Source organism: Neoarius graeffei, chromosome 15, assembly GCF_027579695.1.
Source record: "Neoarius graeffei isolate fNeoGra1 chromosome 15, fNeoGra1.pri, whole genome shotgun sequence".
Classification (NCBI taxonomy): Eukaryota; Metazoa; Chordata; class Actinopteri; order Siluriformes; family Ariidae; genus Neoarius; species Neoarius graeffei.
Window position 1 is genome coordinate 21,357,921 of NC_083583.1, and position 20,209 is coordinate 21,378,129.

Sequence of the window (20,209 nt, forward strand, 5' to 3'; positions counted from 1 at the left end):
CTGTTACATCCTTTTCAGGGAACGCACCAGGACGCATTTACACTACAAAAGGTCAAATGTAGTCAAATGCATCCCAGTCCACCTCAGCAAGTGGTTCAAGTGAATGTGTCTTGATGGTTGTATTTAGCGCTGTCCACTTGTGATACATTCACCCAAGACGGATTGGTCACAGAGAAGACCAGCTCTAGACAACTCAACCTGGGGAAGAGATGGGTCTTCATAAAATTTGTGACACCATGTGGGGAAAGCCAGAAGTGTCTGGAAGCTACAAAGCCAACAATCCTTTTCTCATCCAGGACAATCAAGCATCAAGAGAATGGCTAACCCTCAAGCCAGGAAGAGAGTGGAAAGCACAAGATCGAGACATCTGGAAAGCCCTTATCAGTGGCTTCTGCCCCAGGCAGGGTAGCAGGCAGTAAGAAGATGGGGAGAGCATGTGAAACCTGCACAGACAGTAACCAGAGCTCAGAAGTGAACCCTGGAGACATGAGGCTGTAATGATGTGCCACCATGGTGCCCTCATTGGTATCATTACCTCCGCCAAGAAGGTTATGTTTTCGGTAGCGTTGGTTTGTTTGTTGGTTTGTCTGTTAGCAACATTACGGAAAAAGTAATGAACGGATTGCTCTGAAATTTTTTCCAGAGGTGTGACTGGGCACAAGTAACAATCCATTAAATTTTGGCGGTGATCTGGATCACCTTCTGGATCCTGGATTTTTTTAAAGGATTCTTGGCGGAGGTCTGCGCTCTCCAAGTGCTTTTCTAGTTAGAGTTATTATCATGCTCGATAACATTTGAGAGATTAGGAATAAAACACTTAGAAATGTCTTGTGGTCAGAAAATAATTGATGACAGGATGGTGTGATGCAGCCCAAAGACTTAGTGTTATCACCTCGAAGCTGCTTATTTTCCTATAACAGCTCATCACAAAATGTTTTATTCCTCTTCTACCACAGCAATTTGCCAACAATTATTATTTATAAGTGACAAGACATACTTTTAACCATTTATGTTTAAGTTTAATATTGTGGAATGTCTGGAAAACAGCTTAGTTCCTGTTTTTACTTGCATTATAGTAGTTGTTCCCTGACCAGGCTCTCTTTTTTCCCCTCCCTTTCTTTAAGTTAATAAGACAAACAAATGTCTGTCCTGAAGACTTTCCTGTAGCAGAAAACCTACTGGCTTTTACAAACCGTTCACACTGGATACTCCTTCCATAAATGTTAAATATACATCTTCTTGTCACCATATTAATAACTATATGGTTTCTTTGTTAAATAACACTAACAGTACATTTAATCTGTTATTGGATCATCGTTGAACATCTGCCATACAATTGTAAAATATTCCAAGTTGATGTTCATTAGAATGACCAGAAGAGGGCACCAGTGGGTAACTGTATTATTATAAGTAGGAAGCAGAAAATACAAGGTTGAATGTATTTTTATTTACCCACTGACGCCCTCTTCTGCTCATCCTAATGAACATCAACTTCAGTAAGGAACTTGGAGTAATAATCACAAGTTGTATAGCTGACGTCTGCAATCTTTATGACAATATTTATCTTTATTATTTGTTATAATATACGTTATTACAATATAATAAACATACAGCTTACTACAGTAAACTGGAGATACTTAATATATCTTAGAAATAACCATTTGCTTGCGTTTACTTTTATGTTAATTTCTCGTCATTGTTTTAACATTGTTTATATAAAATACCCTACTATTATTTTATATAAATTATTGTGGGGTTTTTTGTCAGAGGAAAGGTATGCAAAGTAGCTTCTATGATTATTTTTAGTGTTGTGAAACTTATAAACAACACTTCTTGTCCATTCTTTCAGTTGCCCACGAAATATTCCAGTGAAAAAGTCGTCAAATTATTTCATTTAATTTGATATGACTAGAATAACATTGAAATGCCTAAATTAAAGTGCTTAAATTGAATTAAATTTTAGTTGTACGAGACGTGACTTCACAATTAACACTATCAAGTTATCAATACTGTTTCTTTTACTTTTAAAAACCTCTATAAGTAGAAGTTTGTTGCACTGTTTGTTGTGTGCTGTGCATCCCATACCAGTCAAATCATCTCATCAATCATGCCCTGAGAAACATCATCCAATTATATATATATATATATATATATATATATATATATATATATATATATATATATATATATATATATATATGAAGGCAAATGTCTCAGGCGCCCTCAAGTGGCTGACTGCAGTACAGCACCACTCTACTGGTTCCACACACACACCATCAGACACTTGGACAGCCGGGTGGATCACAAGCTCCCTTTTATTTGCTGAAATACATTTAAGGTATTGTGGAGTCGTGGGAGTTAGCCACATTATGGAATCATCTCAAAATAGTAAGCCTAAATCATTAACCAAACTGCATGATAAATCATGGCTTCTGTGTACTTATAATCTAGTAGAACATAGTTTATCCCAGACCTCTCAAAAACGTGACCTACCCATTCAGTGTCCTGAACTGCTTTGAGCAATTTCATGCGATCTCCCACGACACTGTACCATGCTACCACTAGAGGGCGTCATTGCACCATTTAAAATCATTTAACCAAGTACTCCTATTCTGTTACATATATAGGGCGGAGCTAAAGGGGGGCGGGAGGGGCCTTGGGCCTCCCTGGGCCTTGGGCCCTCCCCCTAGCCGTACAGGGCCCCACCCTTTGACATTCAGGCCCTCCCAATAAATGTGTCTTATGCGATTTCATTGGAAATTCCTTGAAACCTACAAGTTTTCACATGATTACAGACTAGTTGACCTGTATATCTTTCATTTTTGCTACACATTCTTCATCTCATCTCATTATCTCTAGCCGCTTTATCCTGTTCTACAGGGTTGCAGGCAAGCTGGAGCCTATCCCAGCTGACTACGGGCGAAAGGCGGGGTACACCCTGGACAAGTCGCCAGGTCATCACAGGGCTGACACATAGACACAGACAACCATTCACACTCACATTCACACCTACGGTCAATTTAGAGTCACCAGTTAGCCTAACCTGCATGTCTTTGGACTGTGGGGGAAAACGGAGCACCCGGAGGAAACCCACGCGGACACGGGGAGAACATGCAAACTCCACACAGAAAGGCCCTTGCTGGCCACGGGGGTCGAACCCAGGACCTTCTTGCTGTGAGGCAACAGCGCTAACCACTACACCACCGTGCCGCCCCATTCTTATCATGGTTTAAAAAATAAAATAAAATAAATCCGTTGAGGCTTTTCTTGGATTCGAGATAACTGTGAATATATATATCCTCCTGAGAACCAACTCATAGACTTGTGTCCTCTGTAGTTGACATTTGTTTTACATGCACACCCTCTTACTCTTTCAAGCTATTCACTTGAATCCTGGTGTCTTGTAAAGAGTACATCCTGGGCTTTCCAATGATATATTGTGTGACTAGGAGGGTTGCTGGGAAATTCCTAGTAAGGAAATCACAACAAAAGAGAAACTGAGAGACACATTTTTTTTCTTGGTTCCCCATTCTTACAATTCCTTCAGTCATACTGCTATGGGTTTGATTAAAGTTGTACTGCAGTCAGCCACTTGAGGGCGCTTGAGACATTTGCCTTCATACTCATTTCTTTCAGGTTCATTTGCAATTAAAATCGCAGTACCTTACAACTTCTACAAACAATGTCAATTCGCATTTAACTGCAGTTGTAAAAGTAGCACAGGTCCTTACTCTATTGCACAGTTTTTACTCTTTGACCTTGAAAGTACTTGTTAGAAATCTCAATTGCCATGATTTGTCCCCCCCAATTCACAGTTTGGCCAGTAAAGCTTCACGTTTGCTAACTTTGCTAGCTAGTTTTGCTTTCGTTGCAAATGAAGCCTTAGCATTCCTTCCAACAGGGTCATTGAACATTAGCTGCATGGTGGTGCAGTGGTTAGCACGGTCGCCTCACAGCAAGAAGGTTCCGGGTTTGAACCCAGTGGCCGGCAAGGGCCTTTCTGTGTGGAGTTTGCATGTTCTCCCTGTGTCTGCGTGGGTTTCCTCCGGGTGCTCTGGTTTCCCCCACAATCCAAAGACATGCAGTTAGGTTGACGTGGGGGACATGGGGCAGCCTTGGGCTGAAGTGCCCTTGAGCAAGGTACCTGACCCCTGACTGCTCCCCGGGCGCAGTGTGCTCTGAGTGTGTGCACGTGTGTTCACTGCTTCAGAGGGGTTAAATGCAGAGGATGAATTTCACTGTGCTTGAAGTGTGCATGTGACGAATAAAGGTTTCTTCTTCTAACCAGATTTGCCTGAACTAGCAAAGCAATAAACAAATGACAGAGCGAATGAATGAATAATTCATGTCTGGATTTTCCTCAGTTAAAATATTTACTTTTTACTCTTGAATTCCTATGCTATTTCTTGTTTTAATTTTGAGACTGTGCCAAAACTTTTACGTCAGTACAGTTTCTCTATACGTTTGAAATCCCTGAATATTTTTTGGTACCTAAAATACATTTCTTTGTCTTGTTCATTTTATCCTGGGGTATACAAACTTTTGCACTCATCCCTGCCAAGGTTTTTTTTTCCCCCCAAACCGTCCAACCCACTGAGCTCTATATAAAATCTGGAGAGCTCATAGGCTCGTCACAGTGAAGCCAGCTGGCCGCCATCTTACCACTCACATCGCGTGTATTTGGTTTGTGTTAAACCGTCGTATCCGATCAAACTTGCCCCAAGAAAAGTATCTCCTGGCTTTTTTTCCCTTTCACTACCTCCTCTTATTTTCTCACCTTTACCCCCATTCTTTACATATCTTTATAGCACTCCCCTTCACTGTTATTTTTTTCCTTTTCCAGTTCAGTCTCTGATCATTTTTTGAACGGCTCTTTTACAACTATAATTATTTTTAGGGAGAATATTTCAGTTTTTCTCTTATACAGTGTATCTTTCTCTTTTGTATAGTTCTATCTATCTATCTATCTATCTATCTATCTATCTATCTATCTATCTATCTATCTATCTATCTATCCAACAGAAAGACTGTACAATACTTCCTTTCTGTTTAGGACAGTTGTTGAAACAGGATTATTTTCTCATGTTATTTGCCATTTTCACTTCATTCTCACATGTCTTAACAGTATAGTATTTAAGAAGAAGACGAAACCTTTATTTATCACATGCACACTCCAAGCACAGTGAGATTCATCCTCTGCATTTAACCCATCTGAAGCAGTGAACACATGCACACACACACACACACACACACACACCCAGAGCAGTGGGCAGCCACACTACAGCGCCCAGGGAGCAGTCAGGGGTTAAGTACCTTTCTCAAGGGCACTTCAGCCCAAGGCCACCCCACATTAACCTAACTGCATGTCTTTGGACTGTGGAGGAAACCCACGCTGACACAGGGAGAACATGCAAACTCCACACAGGAAGGCCCCCGCCAGCCACTGGGCTCAAACCCAGAACTTTCTTGCTGTGAGGCGACAGTGCTAACCACTACACCACCGTGCTACCCATTGTTGGTCACATAATTCACTGTCACAATATTCATGCAGCTTGTGACCAATATGACCAACAAATAATGTTAAGACATGACTGTGAGAATGAAGTGAAAATGGCAAAAAGCATGAGAAAATAATCTTGTTTCAACAACTGTCTTAAACAGAAAGAAAGTACTGTACAGCCTTTGTGTTGGTATGATAGATAGATAGATAGATAGATAGATAGATAGATAGATAGATAGATAGATAGATAGGAAGAAGAAATATATGAAAGAGAAAGATACACTGTATAAGAGAAAAACTGAAATATTCTCCCTAAAAATTATTATAGTAGTAAAAGAGCCATTCAAAAAATGATCAGAGACTGAACTGGAAAAGGAAAAAAAAAAACAATAGTGAAGGGGAGCGCTATGTAGTTGGGGGTTGCGCCTGGAAGACACTCTGGACTCTTGCAGTGGTGCTTTTGTGTCTGGGGACTGCAGTTGACTTGCTGACTTGACTTAACTCTAGAACTGCAGTTGACTTGCTGAATTTGGGACTACGGTTGTCGTGAACGGTTTTGCGCTCGGGTTTCCATCGGTGGGGGGTTTATAGTATCAACGAAGCTGACTTTATGTTAGGACTGTTAATGTTATAGTCATGTTGTCTGTTTGTTGCCCGGATAGGGATGGGTTCCCTTTTGAGTCTGGTTCCTCTCGAGGTTTCTTCCTCATGTCATCTGAGGGAGGTTTTCCTTGCCACCGTCGCCACAGGCGTGCTCATTGGGGATAGATTAGGGATAAAATTAGCTCATATTTTAAGTCGGGCGTCACGGTGCTGTAGTGGTTAGTGCTGTCGCCTCACAGCAAGAAGGTCCGGGTTCAAGCCTCGTGGCCGGTGAGGGCCTTTCTGTGCAGAGTTTGCATGTTCTCCCTGTGTCCGTGTGGGTTTCCTCCAAGTGCTCCGGTTTCCCCTACAGTCCAAAGACATGTAGGTTAGGTTAACTGGTGACTCTAAATTGACCGTGAGTGTGAATGGTTGTCTGTGTCTATGTGTCAGCCCTGTGATGACCTGGCGACTTGCCTGCGACCCTGTAGAACAGGATAAAGCGGCTAGAGATAATCAAATTCTGTAAAGCTGCTTTGCGACAATGTTTATTGTTAAAAGCGCTATACGAATAAACTTGACTTGACTATAAAGATATGTAGGGAATGTGGGTAAAGTTGAGAAAATAAGAGGAGCTAATGAAAGGGGGGAAAAGTCAGGAGATACTTTTCTTGGGGCAAATTTGATCGGTTTAAATAAAACATAAGCTAAACACACGCGATGAGAGTGGTAAGATGGCGGCCTGCTGGCTTCACTCATCTCTACAGCGGGAACTGGGCTTAACAACTCTTCAGATTTTATATAGAGCTCAGCAGTCCAACCACAGTCCAACTTCCGCTTTTCACGTTCACGAGGACCGGAAGTCGTCATCGCGTCAGCAAATAGGGAAATGGAGAGGAAAAGGGGCCTCGGCGATACCTTGGTATACTGCAGTTATTAGCGCTCAGTTGGTTTGATTTGCCGAATGGACGTTTTCATGGTGGAGTAAATGCTCGTTTCCAGACGCCATGGAGTCCCATGAGGAAAAGCCCATCATTTATACGATGGAGAATAAACCCATAGTGACATGTGAGTGTCGGCTTTTTCGCTTGTTGTTAGCATGTTAGCTTTGGGCATTTAGCTTAATGCTGCTGTGCGCGAGCGTTGCAGTGTCCACTGCAGAACTAGCCTTTAGTCCGCTTAGCGACGGGTTTCACATTTTATTCATAACTTTATTATACCGGATTATTTCATACGGGGGTGAATTTTCAACTCCCACCTGTATAAAGAGTGCCGTTAAAATGAATTAAAATTGGAAACATGGAGGATATATAGTATATACGGTGTACAGGGGTTAATATAACCTAGCATGTTGTCATTAAACTTATATTAATGTACATTCTGATTAGGGTTTGTACTATATAAACCTTTTCACTATCTTAAGAGTCCACAGGAATGCCAGTGGGTGGAGTTTACTTAAAGACTGTACTGACATCTGAGATGTTAGCCGTACCATATATTCCATCTGTAACCTTATATTAATAGCCCAGACAAGTAAAATGAATAATTGCATTTCTCCAGTTATGAATTGCCAACCAGCCCGAGTGCGCATGCGCATATGCATGCATGCAGTTACACTGAATAATCAATCAATCAATGCAGCCCTGATTAAAGGAAAAGTACTAACGTGCTGCTGAACATGCTATATGGTAACGACACAGCAAAATCCCAGATTATATCCGGATTTAAAGCTGAAAATTAAACACTACAGCAGGTCCTGGTTACCTTGATGTCAGTACAGCTCTGTTACTTGGATTGCGTTTACATCTCTAACATACAGTATGATGCATCACCCAACCTTGCTCCCTTCAGCCGACTTTGAACAAACCGAACGATCGGGTCGAAAACCATAGAGTGAAGTTAAATCCTGGTAAATGTCAAGTTCTACATGCAAGCTTCGTGAGAGCTACTCCTGCACCGTTGTTAATTAATGGACAAACCCTGGAAATCGTGAAAGCCATCAAGGTGCTTGGACTCACTATACGGTGTGACTTGAAATGGAACTTGCAAGTTGATAACATGGTCTCATCCACAAACAGAAAACTCTTCGTTCTCTGTCGGCTAAAGCGTTTTGGAGTATCAGTTCCCGACTTGACGATAGTCGATATGGGTTATGTCCGACCCTCTTTGGAGTATGCTGCACCTGTGTGGCACCCGGCATTGACTTCTGTACAATCAGCTTCCTTGGAACGAGTACAGAAAAGGGCATGCAAGATAATCCTTGGGACTAAATACAATGACTGTTACATCCTTGTCCACACTGAATCTCTGCTCCCTAGCGCATCGACGCACCACCATCTGTGCCAAATTCGCTCAAACGCTTTTGAACTCGGTTCCGAGCGTGGCTTCCACCACTCAGGCAACATATTACGGGTCGGAACACATGTGGTTCTAATAAATTTGACACTCTCTTTTGTCGCACCAGTAGGCACAGAAATTCAGCTATACCTTATCTAGTAGACATATTGAACAAGAACTGATTGATACAATAGGCTCATTTTACTTAAATCCTTTCATGTTGCCCCAAAACCTGTTCTCAAGACTCTCACATCATCATCTTTATTTACTGAATTAATTTGGATTGTTTTAATTGTCCTGTTGTGTTTATTAATCTTAAATTCTGTGTTATATTTATTTTAAGTTGTATAATATGTACATATTTTTAATTTTTGACATTTTTGTATGACCTATTGTTAAATCAACTCTATTCAGACAACATCTGCAATGTTGATGAATAAAGTATACGATACGTATACGGTGTCCATCACAGGTTTGATGCTGTTGCATATGATACCCAATATTCTTCAAGATCAAGTCATTAAATCTGAAACATGCCTGATATCTGGTCACTTGATTCACATCTCAGCAGCCACGTCCAATTCTCTTGTTCATTCTAAAGTCATTGTTAAGTGATGATCGGTTGGGTCAGAAGTCATCATTTGGTGCATGTGAATCATAGAAGATAGTTGGTGGAGTCCAGATGAAATAAATTGTCTTATTTTCTGCAGGGTCATTTTCACACCAGGCTGTCAATGAGGACATTCCAGGATAAGCTATGATAATTCCGAAGTGCCGAACTAAACTCTTTCAGACTGGTTATTTTAATAGGTTGCCTAAGCTTTGGAATACCCTGCCTGTTTCTTTACGTTCCTGTAGATCTGTTAAGCAATTTAAAGCTCAATTAACTACTTACTATACTAATGCTTTTAATAATGCTTTTGACATTAATGTTTTTAATACTTGGAAATCCATTTGCCTTAAGTGCTGCTCTTCCTGAAATATTCTAACAACTAATGTTTGCTGTTATTGAGTAGATGTAGAAATTCTCAGTCAGTTTTTTTAAGTATAAATAATATTATAAATATTAGGCCATAGTAATTGAAACGTAATAATTATAAATTTTATTCTTTTCTTATGAGATTTTTAGAATATAGTTTAATTCGTGGTATCCACAAGCACGTTTCTATGAGGCGAATGTTTTTCAGGCTTCTGCTGAACGGGCTTTTGAATATCAATTAAGTATAGATGATGATTTAGTTTTATTTATATGTACATGCCTTTTTTTTTATTTAATAGGGCACACTGTTATTGGATCCTAGCTCTGTTGTGTGACCCCCACCATTATATTTATCATATGTGTATATTTTAATACTTTTTTTTAATGTTTATTTATTGTATCTGAGGTGGAAGCTTAATAAAACAAAAAAACAAAGCTCAAGTCTTTAAAGCAAAATACAAAGAGTTTGAATACTGCAATAAAGATGATGGAAACAACCGAATCATTTGTTCTTTCTATCGCAGTGATACGACCAGTAAAGGGTAGTTTCCAGCCTAGTGACAGGGAATGATCTATTCACAGGAATCAGAAATGGGTTAGGACGTGCGTATGTGTAAACAGATGGGACAAGATTTATTGAATTGGTGATATGTGGTATCCTTACGTGCATGCTGATGAAATGCTATATCATAATAACCTTTTGTTGCATTTCACAGCATTGCACATGATATCTGGCATTTTTTTCAAAATGTTATTGAGTAAACAGAATTGTCGGATTGCTCTCCTTGCGATCGAATGAGACACATGCAGGGCTGTCTAAAATAAGAAGTCTTAGAGGGCAGCTGTCCTTATGCTGCCTCCCAAATGGGACCGATTTTATCTAATGAGCAGAAACACTGCCGAAAATATGGCCTACCTTGGCAGCCATCTTCTGAATGGAACACAAGGGTAGTGGTGGTCAGTGATGTTTTAAGGCATCAAATAATGAGTATCTTTTAACTAATTATATGGTATGTTTGAATATACATTTCTTTGTCTTGTAAAATCCAAACCCCAGTGCTTGTTTAGTAAAGGTGTGGCATTCACCCTTTTTGTTAGGGTGTGTGTCTTCATAGGATGACAACCCAAACACATTCTTTCACTTCCATTTCTTACATGACTATGTATTTTAACGTTCTGTTGCATTTTCAAAAAGCAATTAGGTGAGTTTATAAAGAGATATAGTACAACCATGCAGAAACGTCAGTTCTTGTAGCTGTTGCAGTACGTGAAGGTGTGAAAGTGGCATATGTGGTTGGGGGGGACTACTTAATAATTAGCGTTTCAGTGTTACCAGAGAAAGTATCCGAAGATACTAATGGGAAAACACAATAACCCTGAATCCTGTGTGTTTGTGCATGATGTATAGGTGCTGGGGACCAAAACCTCTTAACTGCTCTTTATAGCCTGCTGGCACAGCAGCTTCCCCGGGAGCCTATGGAGTGGAGAAGGTGAGTCTGTCCATTATTCATTTTTAGAGAACTGTATAATAGCGTAATCATCATCAGACATTATGACTGGTATGCTTCAGGATGAGAATTTCTCAGTGTTAAATTTTTCGTTCATTAATTTGTATGTATTTGCACATTGCAGATGCTTGGTTAGCAATGTGCATCTGCAGAATATGGCCAAAAGGTTGTGGACACCTGACCATCACACTCCTTTGTGCTTTTTGAACATGACATTCCTAATTTAGTCCTCCTTTTGCTACTGTTATATAACCTCCACTCTTCTGGGAAGGTTTTCCCACTAGATTTTAGACCGTGGCTGTGGAGATTTGTGTTCATTCAGCCACAAAAACATTATTGACATCAGGCAAGGAGGCCTGAGGCGTAGTCAGTGTTCCAGTTCATCCCAAAGGTACTCGGTGGGGTCGAGGTCATGGCTCTGTGCAGGCCACTCGAGTTATTCCGCTCTACCCTTGGCAAACCATGTCTTCATGGAGCTTACTTTGTGCACAGGGGCATTGTCATGCTTGAGCAGGTTTGGGCTGCTTAGTTCCAATGAACGGAAATTTTAATGTGAAAGCATAGAAAGCTGTTCTGTACAGTTGTGGGCTTCAAACTTTGTGGCAGCAGTTTGGGGAAGAACCACATATGGGTGTGATGGTCAGGTGTCCATAAACTATTGGGTAAATGGTGTATTTTGCTGTATTTCACACCCCAGCTCCATTCAAGATGATGGGGAACTAATCTTTGAACGCCTTTAGAAAAAGAAGCAGCCTTATTTGTCACGTGCACACTCAAGCACAGTGAAATTTGTCCTCTGCATTTAACCCATCTGAAGTAGTGAACACACGCATGCATACACACAAGTGAGCAATGAACACACACATACCCAGAGCAGTGGGCAGCTATGCTGCAGCACCCGGGGAGCAGTTAGAGGGTTAGGTGCCTTGCTAACCACACGTCTAATACCCATGTTAACCTAACCACATGTCTTTGAACCATGGGGGGAAACCGGAGCACCCGGAGGAAACCCACGGGGAGAACTTGCAAACTCCACACAGAAAGGCGTCCGTCGGCCACTGGGCTTGAACCCAGAACCTTCTTGCTGTGAGGCGACAGTGCTAACCACTACACCACCGTGCCGCCTACCTTTTTGCTAAAGCACTTATTATGAGATAGAAAGGAGTCTGTAGCTGGGGAATTATGTAAAATATCATGATTCCTCATGATGCACAATACATATCTCAAATATTTGATATTTAATATTTGTTGTCAAGGACACAAAACTTCAGAAGAACTGTGTGTGTGTGTGTGTGTGTGTAATATAAATAAAAACGGTTTGCAACCAAGTGCGAAGCGGCTGGGATTTTCATTTTTCATTTATTTATTTAAAAGGGCATTGCACGTTAATCAGAAAAACTGTAAATGTGCCAGTGTTAGCCAGCAGGCTAATTTTCAACTGCAGTCCTTAGGCATAATGTTTGTAAACCCATGTGACCAACTTTTATAAAAGCCAGGTTGATAAAAACAGTAACAGAACAAAGTGTTTACACATCAGACAAGCCATCAAGACACTCCCATCACTACAAACTGAATCAGTCTTACAAATACAGCCACTAAAACAGTAGACAACAACATAGACCGAACGGGAGACGTCATACACCATACCACAAAGAATGCCAGAGACGACAACACCTTATAGACAGGACAAAAGACGTCACTCACTATCATACACTCTGGCAACAGACAACATTTGATTGGAAATAGGGGAAGGCCAGTGTCTATGGTGGAAGTATCATGTAGTTAGCTACATGATACATTGATTGTTTAGAAACCATTCCTTTAGGTAGTGACTAAACGTACTATAAGAAGTGCAGTTTCTTATGTCAGTTGGTAAAGTATTCCATAAGTTAGACGCTCTCACAGAAAAGTACAGTCGACTAAAAGCACTGTACCTATGAGGGATTACACAGTTGCCTCTTAGGGCAGAACTTGTTAGATTAGATTAGATAAAACTTTATTGATCCCTTTGGGCGGGTTCCCTCAGGGAAATTAAGATTCCAGCAGCATCATTACAGAGAAAAGAAATAGAGAAAACTTCTAGATAAATTAAAATAAATTAAGTATTTACATATACAAATATATAAAAAGAATAAGATAGGGGGGAGGGGGGGAAAAGGAGGGGGGGCAGCAGTAGGAGAGATATTGCACTTTATATTGCACATTGTCTGGTATTGCTTATTGTTAGGCTAGGCTACTGCTCCTTCCCATCCTCTGTCCTCCTGTTACCCAGGGATGAGAATTTTCCGCCGATCGGCGGATTTCCGATTTTTTCAGACCAAAATGATGGTTTTTGAGATCGATGTAAATTCGTTGAGAAATTTTCAGGGGGGGATGTATGGTTAACGATCTGTGGTCACCTTATAACGCAGACATCCCAAGTCTCCCGGAAGTTCCGGGAGTCTCCCGCATGTGGTTACCTGATGTCTGCAAATTGGAGAAAATCTCCCGGTAATCTAGAGCAAGCGAGCAAGAGCGTGCACGCGAAACATTAATATCTGCATCGCGCATCTTAGAATGTGCGCATGCGACGGAGTGCGCGAGGGAGCACGAGAGAGACTGTGTGTGCGCCTGTTCATGTAGCGCATGCTAGACAAAGAGCATCCTGATTGGGTTACTCAGCAAAATAAGCCAATCAGCTTTCAGTGTGGGCGGGCTTTTATCTCTTTTCTCGAGGGCCGAAGTTTCCAGTTGAGCCAGTGCAGCCTACAGGATCGGCATGACAGAGAGAGAGCGCGCGCCCTAAAAAACGAAAGTACAAAACCCACTTCACCTCAGATTACACAAAAGAATATCCCTGTCTAATAAGGGTCAAAAATAATGACAGTTTTGCGCGATGTACTGTTTGCAACAGTGGTTTCAGCATTGCCCATGGTGGCTTAAATGATTGTAAAAGACATGTTGAGGTGAGTAGTGTCATTTCATGTGCATTATATTTAGGTCTACAACAGGCTGTCATGAAAAGACCAAACTTATTGAAGATTTCTGTCAAGTAACAATGTATGAATATACATCATATATATCAAATACACGTCATATATAAGTGTGTATCTTTTTATAAATGGGGTTAGCTTATCTAATGTAGCATGTTGGGGAGAATCATAGTATCGTATCTATAGTTCTGATAAAATTTTAGGTATGATGCCGTGTATAACTCTCCTACTTATTGCCCATTTCATGGGGGGGGGGATTGCTGGCATGTGCCGCGCGGGAGCGTCTGCTCAAATTTCTTAGGCCGAGATGAACTTATAGTTTTTGATTTTTTTTTTTTAAATTTCCAATATGTAATGCCAATTGTACATGCCTGTTCTTTAATTCAAAATCACCATCTTGATCTTCAAACTGACCATATGGTATCTGTATTACATTACACAACATCCCGTCCAGAAAAACCTAGTTAGTACACACAACAGTTGAAAGGGAAGTGATAAGTGATGTTGAATGTTGCCTGCTTAATATGCAACACCTCCTGCTACCATGATAACATCAGAAGAAAGCTTAAGAGAATTATATGATAGAACTTTTTTTCTGGTTTGCACTTCATTTTAAAGGATTAGAGTATTCAAAGACATGAATAGCAAAAATGCAGAAATATAATACTGTAGAGCTCGTTTATATTAAAAGGTGCATTGATTTTTTGAAATCATCAAATGTGAATTGATTAAAAACAAGTCTCTTGTACCATATTAATCATTTTCACCTGGTAGTCCACCAAGAAGGGGAATTTATTTTCAAATAAATTGCAACTTTTGCTGATAAAATTAATGGTTTTGGGGGTTAAAAAATAGCCCCAAATCATTAGCTCCCGCCCCCTGGGCCCCCGCCGGGGCTCTGCCCCTGGGCCCCGCTGGGTGCCTGCGGCCCCCAAACCCCCGTCTTTTTTCAGACTTTTTAAATATTTTTCATTCTCATCCCTGGTTACCCCTCCTCCCCCCCAGAGAGGAGTTGTACAGTCTGATGGCGTGAGGGACAAAGGAGTTTTTGAGTCTGTTCGTCCTGCACTTGGGAAGGAGCATTCTGTCACTGAACAGGCTCCTCTGGTTGCTGATGACGGTGTGCAGAGGCTGACTGGCATCGTCCATGATGTTCAGTAGTTTGTCCATAGACCTCTGCCACCGTCACCAGAGAGTCCAGCTTCATGCCGACCACAGAGCCGGCCTGCCTGATCAGTTTGTCCAGCCTGGACGTGTCCTTCTTGGATGTGCTGCCCCCCAGCACACCACGGTGTAAAACAGGACACTGGCGACCACAGACTGATAGAACATCCACAGGAGTTTCCTGCAGATGTTAAAGGACTGCAGCCTCCTAAGGAAGTATAGCCTGCTCTGTCACTTCCTGTATAAGTGTTTGGTGTTGCAAGTCCAGTCCAGCTTGCTGTCCAGCCACAGCCCGAGGTACTTGTAGGAATCCACAGCCTCCACCTCGACTCCCTCAATCAGAACTGGTCGTGACCTTGGTCTGGACCTCCCAAAGTCAATGACCAGCTCCTTGGTCTTCAAGGTGTTGAGCTGCAGATGGTTCCTGTTGCACCACACAGCAAAGTCCCTCACCAGGCTCCTATACTCCTCCTCTCTGTTGTCACTGATGCATCCAGCAATGACTGTGTCATCGGCAAACTTCTGAATGTGACGCAGCTCCAAGTTGTAGCAGAAGTCTGCAGTGTACAGGGTGAAGAGAAGAGGGGCCAGCACTGTGCCCTGGGGTGCTCCGGTGCTGCTAATCACAGTGTCAGACGTGATGTCCTTCAGCCTAACGTACTGCGGCCTGTCAGTGAGGTAGCTGGAGATCCAGGTGACCAGGCAGGGGTCCACTTGCATCCTGTTCAGTTTGTCCTGAAGCAGTAGGGGCTGGATGGTGTTGAAGGTAGCTTGTAGCTTTACTGTTAGAATCTTTCTGCTTTATGAAAGCACAAAGTGGTGGTGGTGCCTTACCATTTATGATTTTAAAAAATTCAATAGGCATCAGTGTGTTTAATCAAGTTGTCCCAGCTAAGGATGTTATATTTATCAAGTATATTACAGTGATGATAGAGCTTGGGCTTTCTATCTAGCACCTTGAGAGCTTGCTTATACAGTGATAGGATAGGCTTCAATGTTGTGCTTGTGGCCTGGATCCAACTTGTCGTACAGTAGGTTACATGAGGCATAATCATTACATTCATAAAAAGCTTCAACATGTGTTGTCAGACAGTTTCTAATATATCTAAAATTTAACAAATTGTACCTAGTTGTCTGCATTACCTTTTTTACTTGTTTTTTAAAAGAGAAGTTTGAATCTAGGATAATACCTAGATATTTAAAAGGAGAGACTGTTTGGACGATCTCTCCAGATATCTGGACTTTAGGATCACAGTCTGATGCAGTGTTTGTCTTGCTAAAAAACATGCAGACTGTTTACATTAAGGTACAGTTGAGTCAGTAAGCCATTTTTGCACATGCACCATTGTTTCACTAAGTTTAGCAGCTGCTTGTGCTTTAGTTTTTGCATGGACATAGATGACTGTATCATCAGCATGCATCTGTACTTCACATCCTTTACATGCTGATGGTAGGTCATTTATATACAAAGTGAATAAAATTGGTCCTAGGACCAATCCCTGGGGTACACCCATTTTCATTGCTTAAGGGTGGTGATGTTTCACCACTCACCCTCACACACTGAACCCTATCCGATAGATAGGATCTCATCCAGTTTGTTGCATTGGAAGAGAAGCAGGTAAGCTTGTGAATGAGTACATTATGATTCACAGTATCACAGGCCTTTTTAAGATCCAGAAAAACAGCTCCAACAACAACACCTTTATCCAGTTTTAATGAGGTTGAGAATCAGCACCTCCAAGTCCGTGGCCATGGCGCTCAGCTGGAAATGGGTGGAGTGCCTACTCCAGATCAGGGGGGAGTTGTTACCTCAAGTGGAGGAGTTTAAGTATCTCAGGTTTTGCTCACGAGTGAGGGTAAGGGGGGGCGGGAGTTGGACAGACGGATCGGAGCAGCGTCAGCAGTGACTACGTTTACATGCACATCCAAATCGAGCTGCTGTCGGTAATCGAGCTGAAGGTCCCAGCAGGGTGCCAGAGAAATCCAATCCTACATGCACAGTGTTTAAATCGAGCTATTGTTATGAGGTGCATTGTGCACCCGAGCCACAGGTGGTGCTACACGCCCCATCGTGTTGGTACACTTCCGGTTGTCGTCATGAAGAGCTATTCAAAAGTATTAACAAAGTGACTACAGGCGGAAATTAGCATGCACTGCTATAACCTGGTACAGACATCTGTCCTGACCACAGGGATAATGTTTAATTTGTGCACTGTCCCTTTTAAAAATAAAATAAACTCTAAGAAGAGTGTTTGTAGTTTGTATGTACGAACAGAAGTGTTCCTAATAAAGTGGGCGCCTAAGGTGAAGTGTCATGCCGACCGAGGCTGTTTTTTTTTTTTTTTTTTTTTCCGACACAATTCACAGCTATGCAACAGCTGTACAGATGTATTTGGTGATACAGTAAGTGAGCTAAATTTTAACAGTGCAAACAATGCCACAAAAAGAAAAAATTCATGCCGTTGTCATGCCGACCGAGGCTGTTGTGTTTCCCTTGTGGTCTTGTCACTTCCGGAAGGGGCAGTGCTGAAGTAAGTAGCTCGAATGCGTAGCTCAATAGGGTATACATGCACTAAGTAGCTCGGTAGAAATCGCATAATCTAGGTCGTGTAGCTCGATTCCAAGAAATCAAGTTCGGTTCAATTTCAGCCGAATTAAGGTGTATACATGGCATTTTGAACTTCGATTTCAGTCGAGCAACGGCAGAAATTCGATTCTCTCTATGTGCATGTAAACGTAGTCAGTGATGCGGACACTAAACCGGTCTGTGGTGGTAAAGAGAGAGCTGAGCCAAAAGGCAAAGCTCTCAATTTACTGGCCCACTCTCTACGTTCCCACTCTCACTTATGGTCACGAACTATGGGTAGTGACTGAAAGAACGAGATCACGGATACAAGCGGTAGAAATGAGTTTTCTCCGCAGGGTGGCTGGGCTGTCCCTTAGCGACAGGGTGAGAAGCTTGGGAGAGACTCGGAGTAGAACCGCTGCTCCTCCACATCGAAAGGAGTCAGTTGAGGTGGTTCGGGCACCTTGTTAGGATGCCCCCTGGATACCTCCCAGGGGAGGTTTTCTGGGCATGCCCCCGAAAGAGCTGGTGGAGGTGGCCGGGGAGAGGGAGGTCTGGGCTGCTCTGCTTAGGCTGCTACCCCCGTGACCTGGATCCGGATAAGCGGTAGAAGATAAATGGATAGAAATAAAAATAAAGGCTGACATTAAGTGGTACATCAGATGTATTCCATTCAGCTAGCATGATATTGAACGAGTTGAAGACAAGTTACCATGAAAAAAGTTATACATACACATTCCTTTCAGGTGATCAGTGTGTCTTTCTGTCTCAAAATCTTCCATAGTTAACAAAGCAAACCTGGTGGCCATGCTTGTTTACAGATTGTCACTAGCGCGGAAGTTTTACACGTCTGATGTGCAACATCATGTTTTGACAACCATGCAGTATCATAAACCATATTCAACGCTCATTCTCCATTGGGTAGAGTGATGTAATACACGTAGGATAAGCAATATGTTAACAATATTGCATGCTATGAAACCTGTTAGAAGGGAATGGAATACATGTTTTTATTCCATCAGAAAAAGTGTCCTGTATGTATAATAATTCTCTACATGTCTGTGAAGGTTCTCAGTCATCCAGGTCATCGTAACCCGTTTGTGCTAAAGAAGGCAACCGGACTTGCTTGAAATCCTTGAAGCCGTTTCACACCTCATCCGAAAGGCTTCTTCAGTTCTGTCTGACTACCTACTAGTCAGACAGAACTGAAGAAGCCTTTCGGATGAGAGGCGAAACGTCTTCAAGGATTTCAAGCAAGTCCGGTTGCCGCCTTTAGCACATATAGAGAATTCTGTATGTAACTTGTGAGGAAATTAATGAAGTTGTTTTGATAAATTTGGGTACTTTGTGTCTATATGATAAAAAGTGCATCACGTGTGCTTGAAGAGAGATATATCCGCACATAAACTGCACAGACCTTACTGCAGTGTCCAGCTTCATGACTTCAAAGGAAGTAGGTTAGTCTTAGGGCATTATCTAACTTCTGGCGTAATCCAAAAACATGATTGGTTGAAATTAATTCATGGGAATACAAACTGTCCCAAGTCTCTCCCCGCTTTCCCCTATTTTACTTGTGGGCTCATACATTATAGAGCAAAGCATTGCTTGTTTTGCCTCCTATCACTCTAAAACATCCTGGATCTGGAGAAATTCGTAGACATGGTCCATTTTTCATGCATAATTCGTTATATGATAATAGCAGTCATTGCAAGACTTGTCCAGTGTTAATTACCTTGCGTTTTGGATCTTTTTGCAACATTAGATTTGTTAAAGAAGTCAGTAATGTTCTCTTGCCGCTTTGATGTGTTTGCTGTCACGTGTGCGGTTGCTTTAATTTTGTGTAGAATTTTACCTGTGTAACAAAACCTTGATACATCGATAATGGGCCCACCATGGAAGACGTTTTTATACATTTCTGGTGCTATCATATTGTCAGTTTTTACTTGTCTGTTAACTTTGTACTTCATTGATTGAGATCTTTGTCATTAATCAGATCATGCAATTTTTACTGGCAACAAAATATGCGAATAAACAGACTTCACTTTTATGAAGTGCAAATCTAACTCTGCTAGATAGCGCATGTACAGTGCTGACACAGATACGAGTAAACGATGGTTGTCCTAGCGCAAACACGATTCTTGTTGTCTTAAAATATACAGGGGGCTGCAAAAGTAGGTATACAGTAAGGATTATTCCAGTATTATAATAGCGGTGCTAGGTTTCATTTAATACTAACATTTTGTGCGAATGTTTTTTCATTACTGTATACCTACTTTTGCAGCCCCGTGTTTTTTTTTTTTTTTTTTTTTTTTTTTTTAAATATAATATATATAAATTAATTAATTTGGGGGGCTTTAAAAAAATGGATAACATAATGGGCTGACATCTAATAAAATACTTGCTCTGTGCAGTTTATTAGACAACGTGACCCCACCAGTTGTGGTTTTATGATGTCTTCAGATTTTAAGATGCCGTTAAAAAAATATTGATATTTAAATGTATTTTATGATGCATATTTATTGTAGCATTGAGGTTTGCTAATTGATTTTTGCAAAATGATCTTTTATATGTAATATAATGGAGCATGCTTTTGTAGGAACA

The 20,209-nt window shown here is 41.3% G+C and overlaps 1 protein-coding gene across 4 annotated transcripts in view; it reads left to right on the forward strand.

The window, feature by feature from the left end:
• Window positions 1–6,960: 6,960 nt before the first annotated feature.
• The window catches only part of LOC132899249 (trafficking protein particle complex subunit 10-like), a 48,605-nt gene continuing 35,356 nt past the window's right edge, over window positions 6,961–20,209 (forward strand). For all 4 annotated transcript variants that reach the window (XR_009656672.1, XR_009656673.1, XM_060940997.1 and 1 more), the window contains exons 1-2: window positions 6,961–7,150; window positions 10,807–10,888. Coding sequence is in view for 2 of the 4 variants with exons in the window: in XM_060940997.1 (XP_060796980.1) it covers window positions 7,090–7,150; window positions 10,807–10,888 (143 nt within the window). In the remaining 2 variants the exon portion in view is untranslated. The remainder of the gene's footprint in view (window positions 7,151–10,806; window positions 10,889–20,209) is intronic.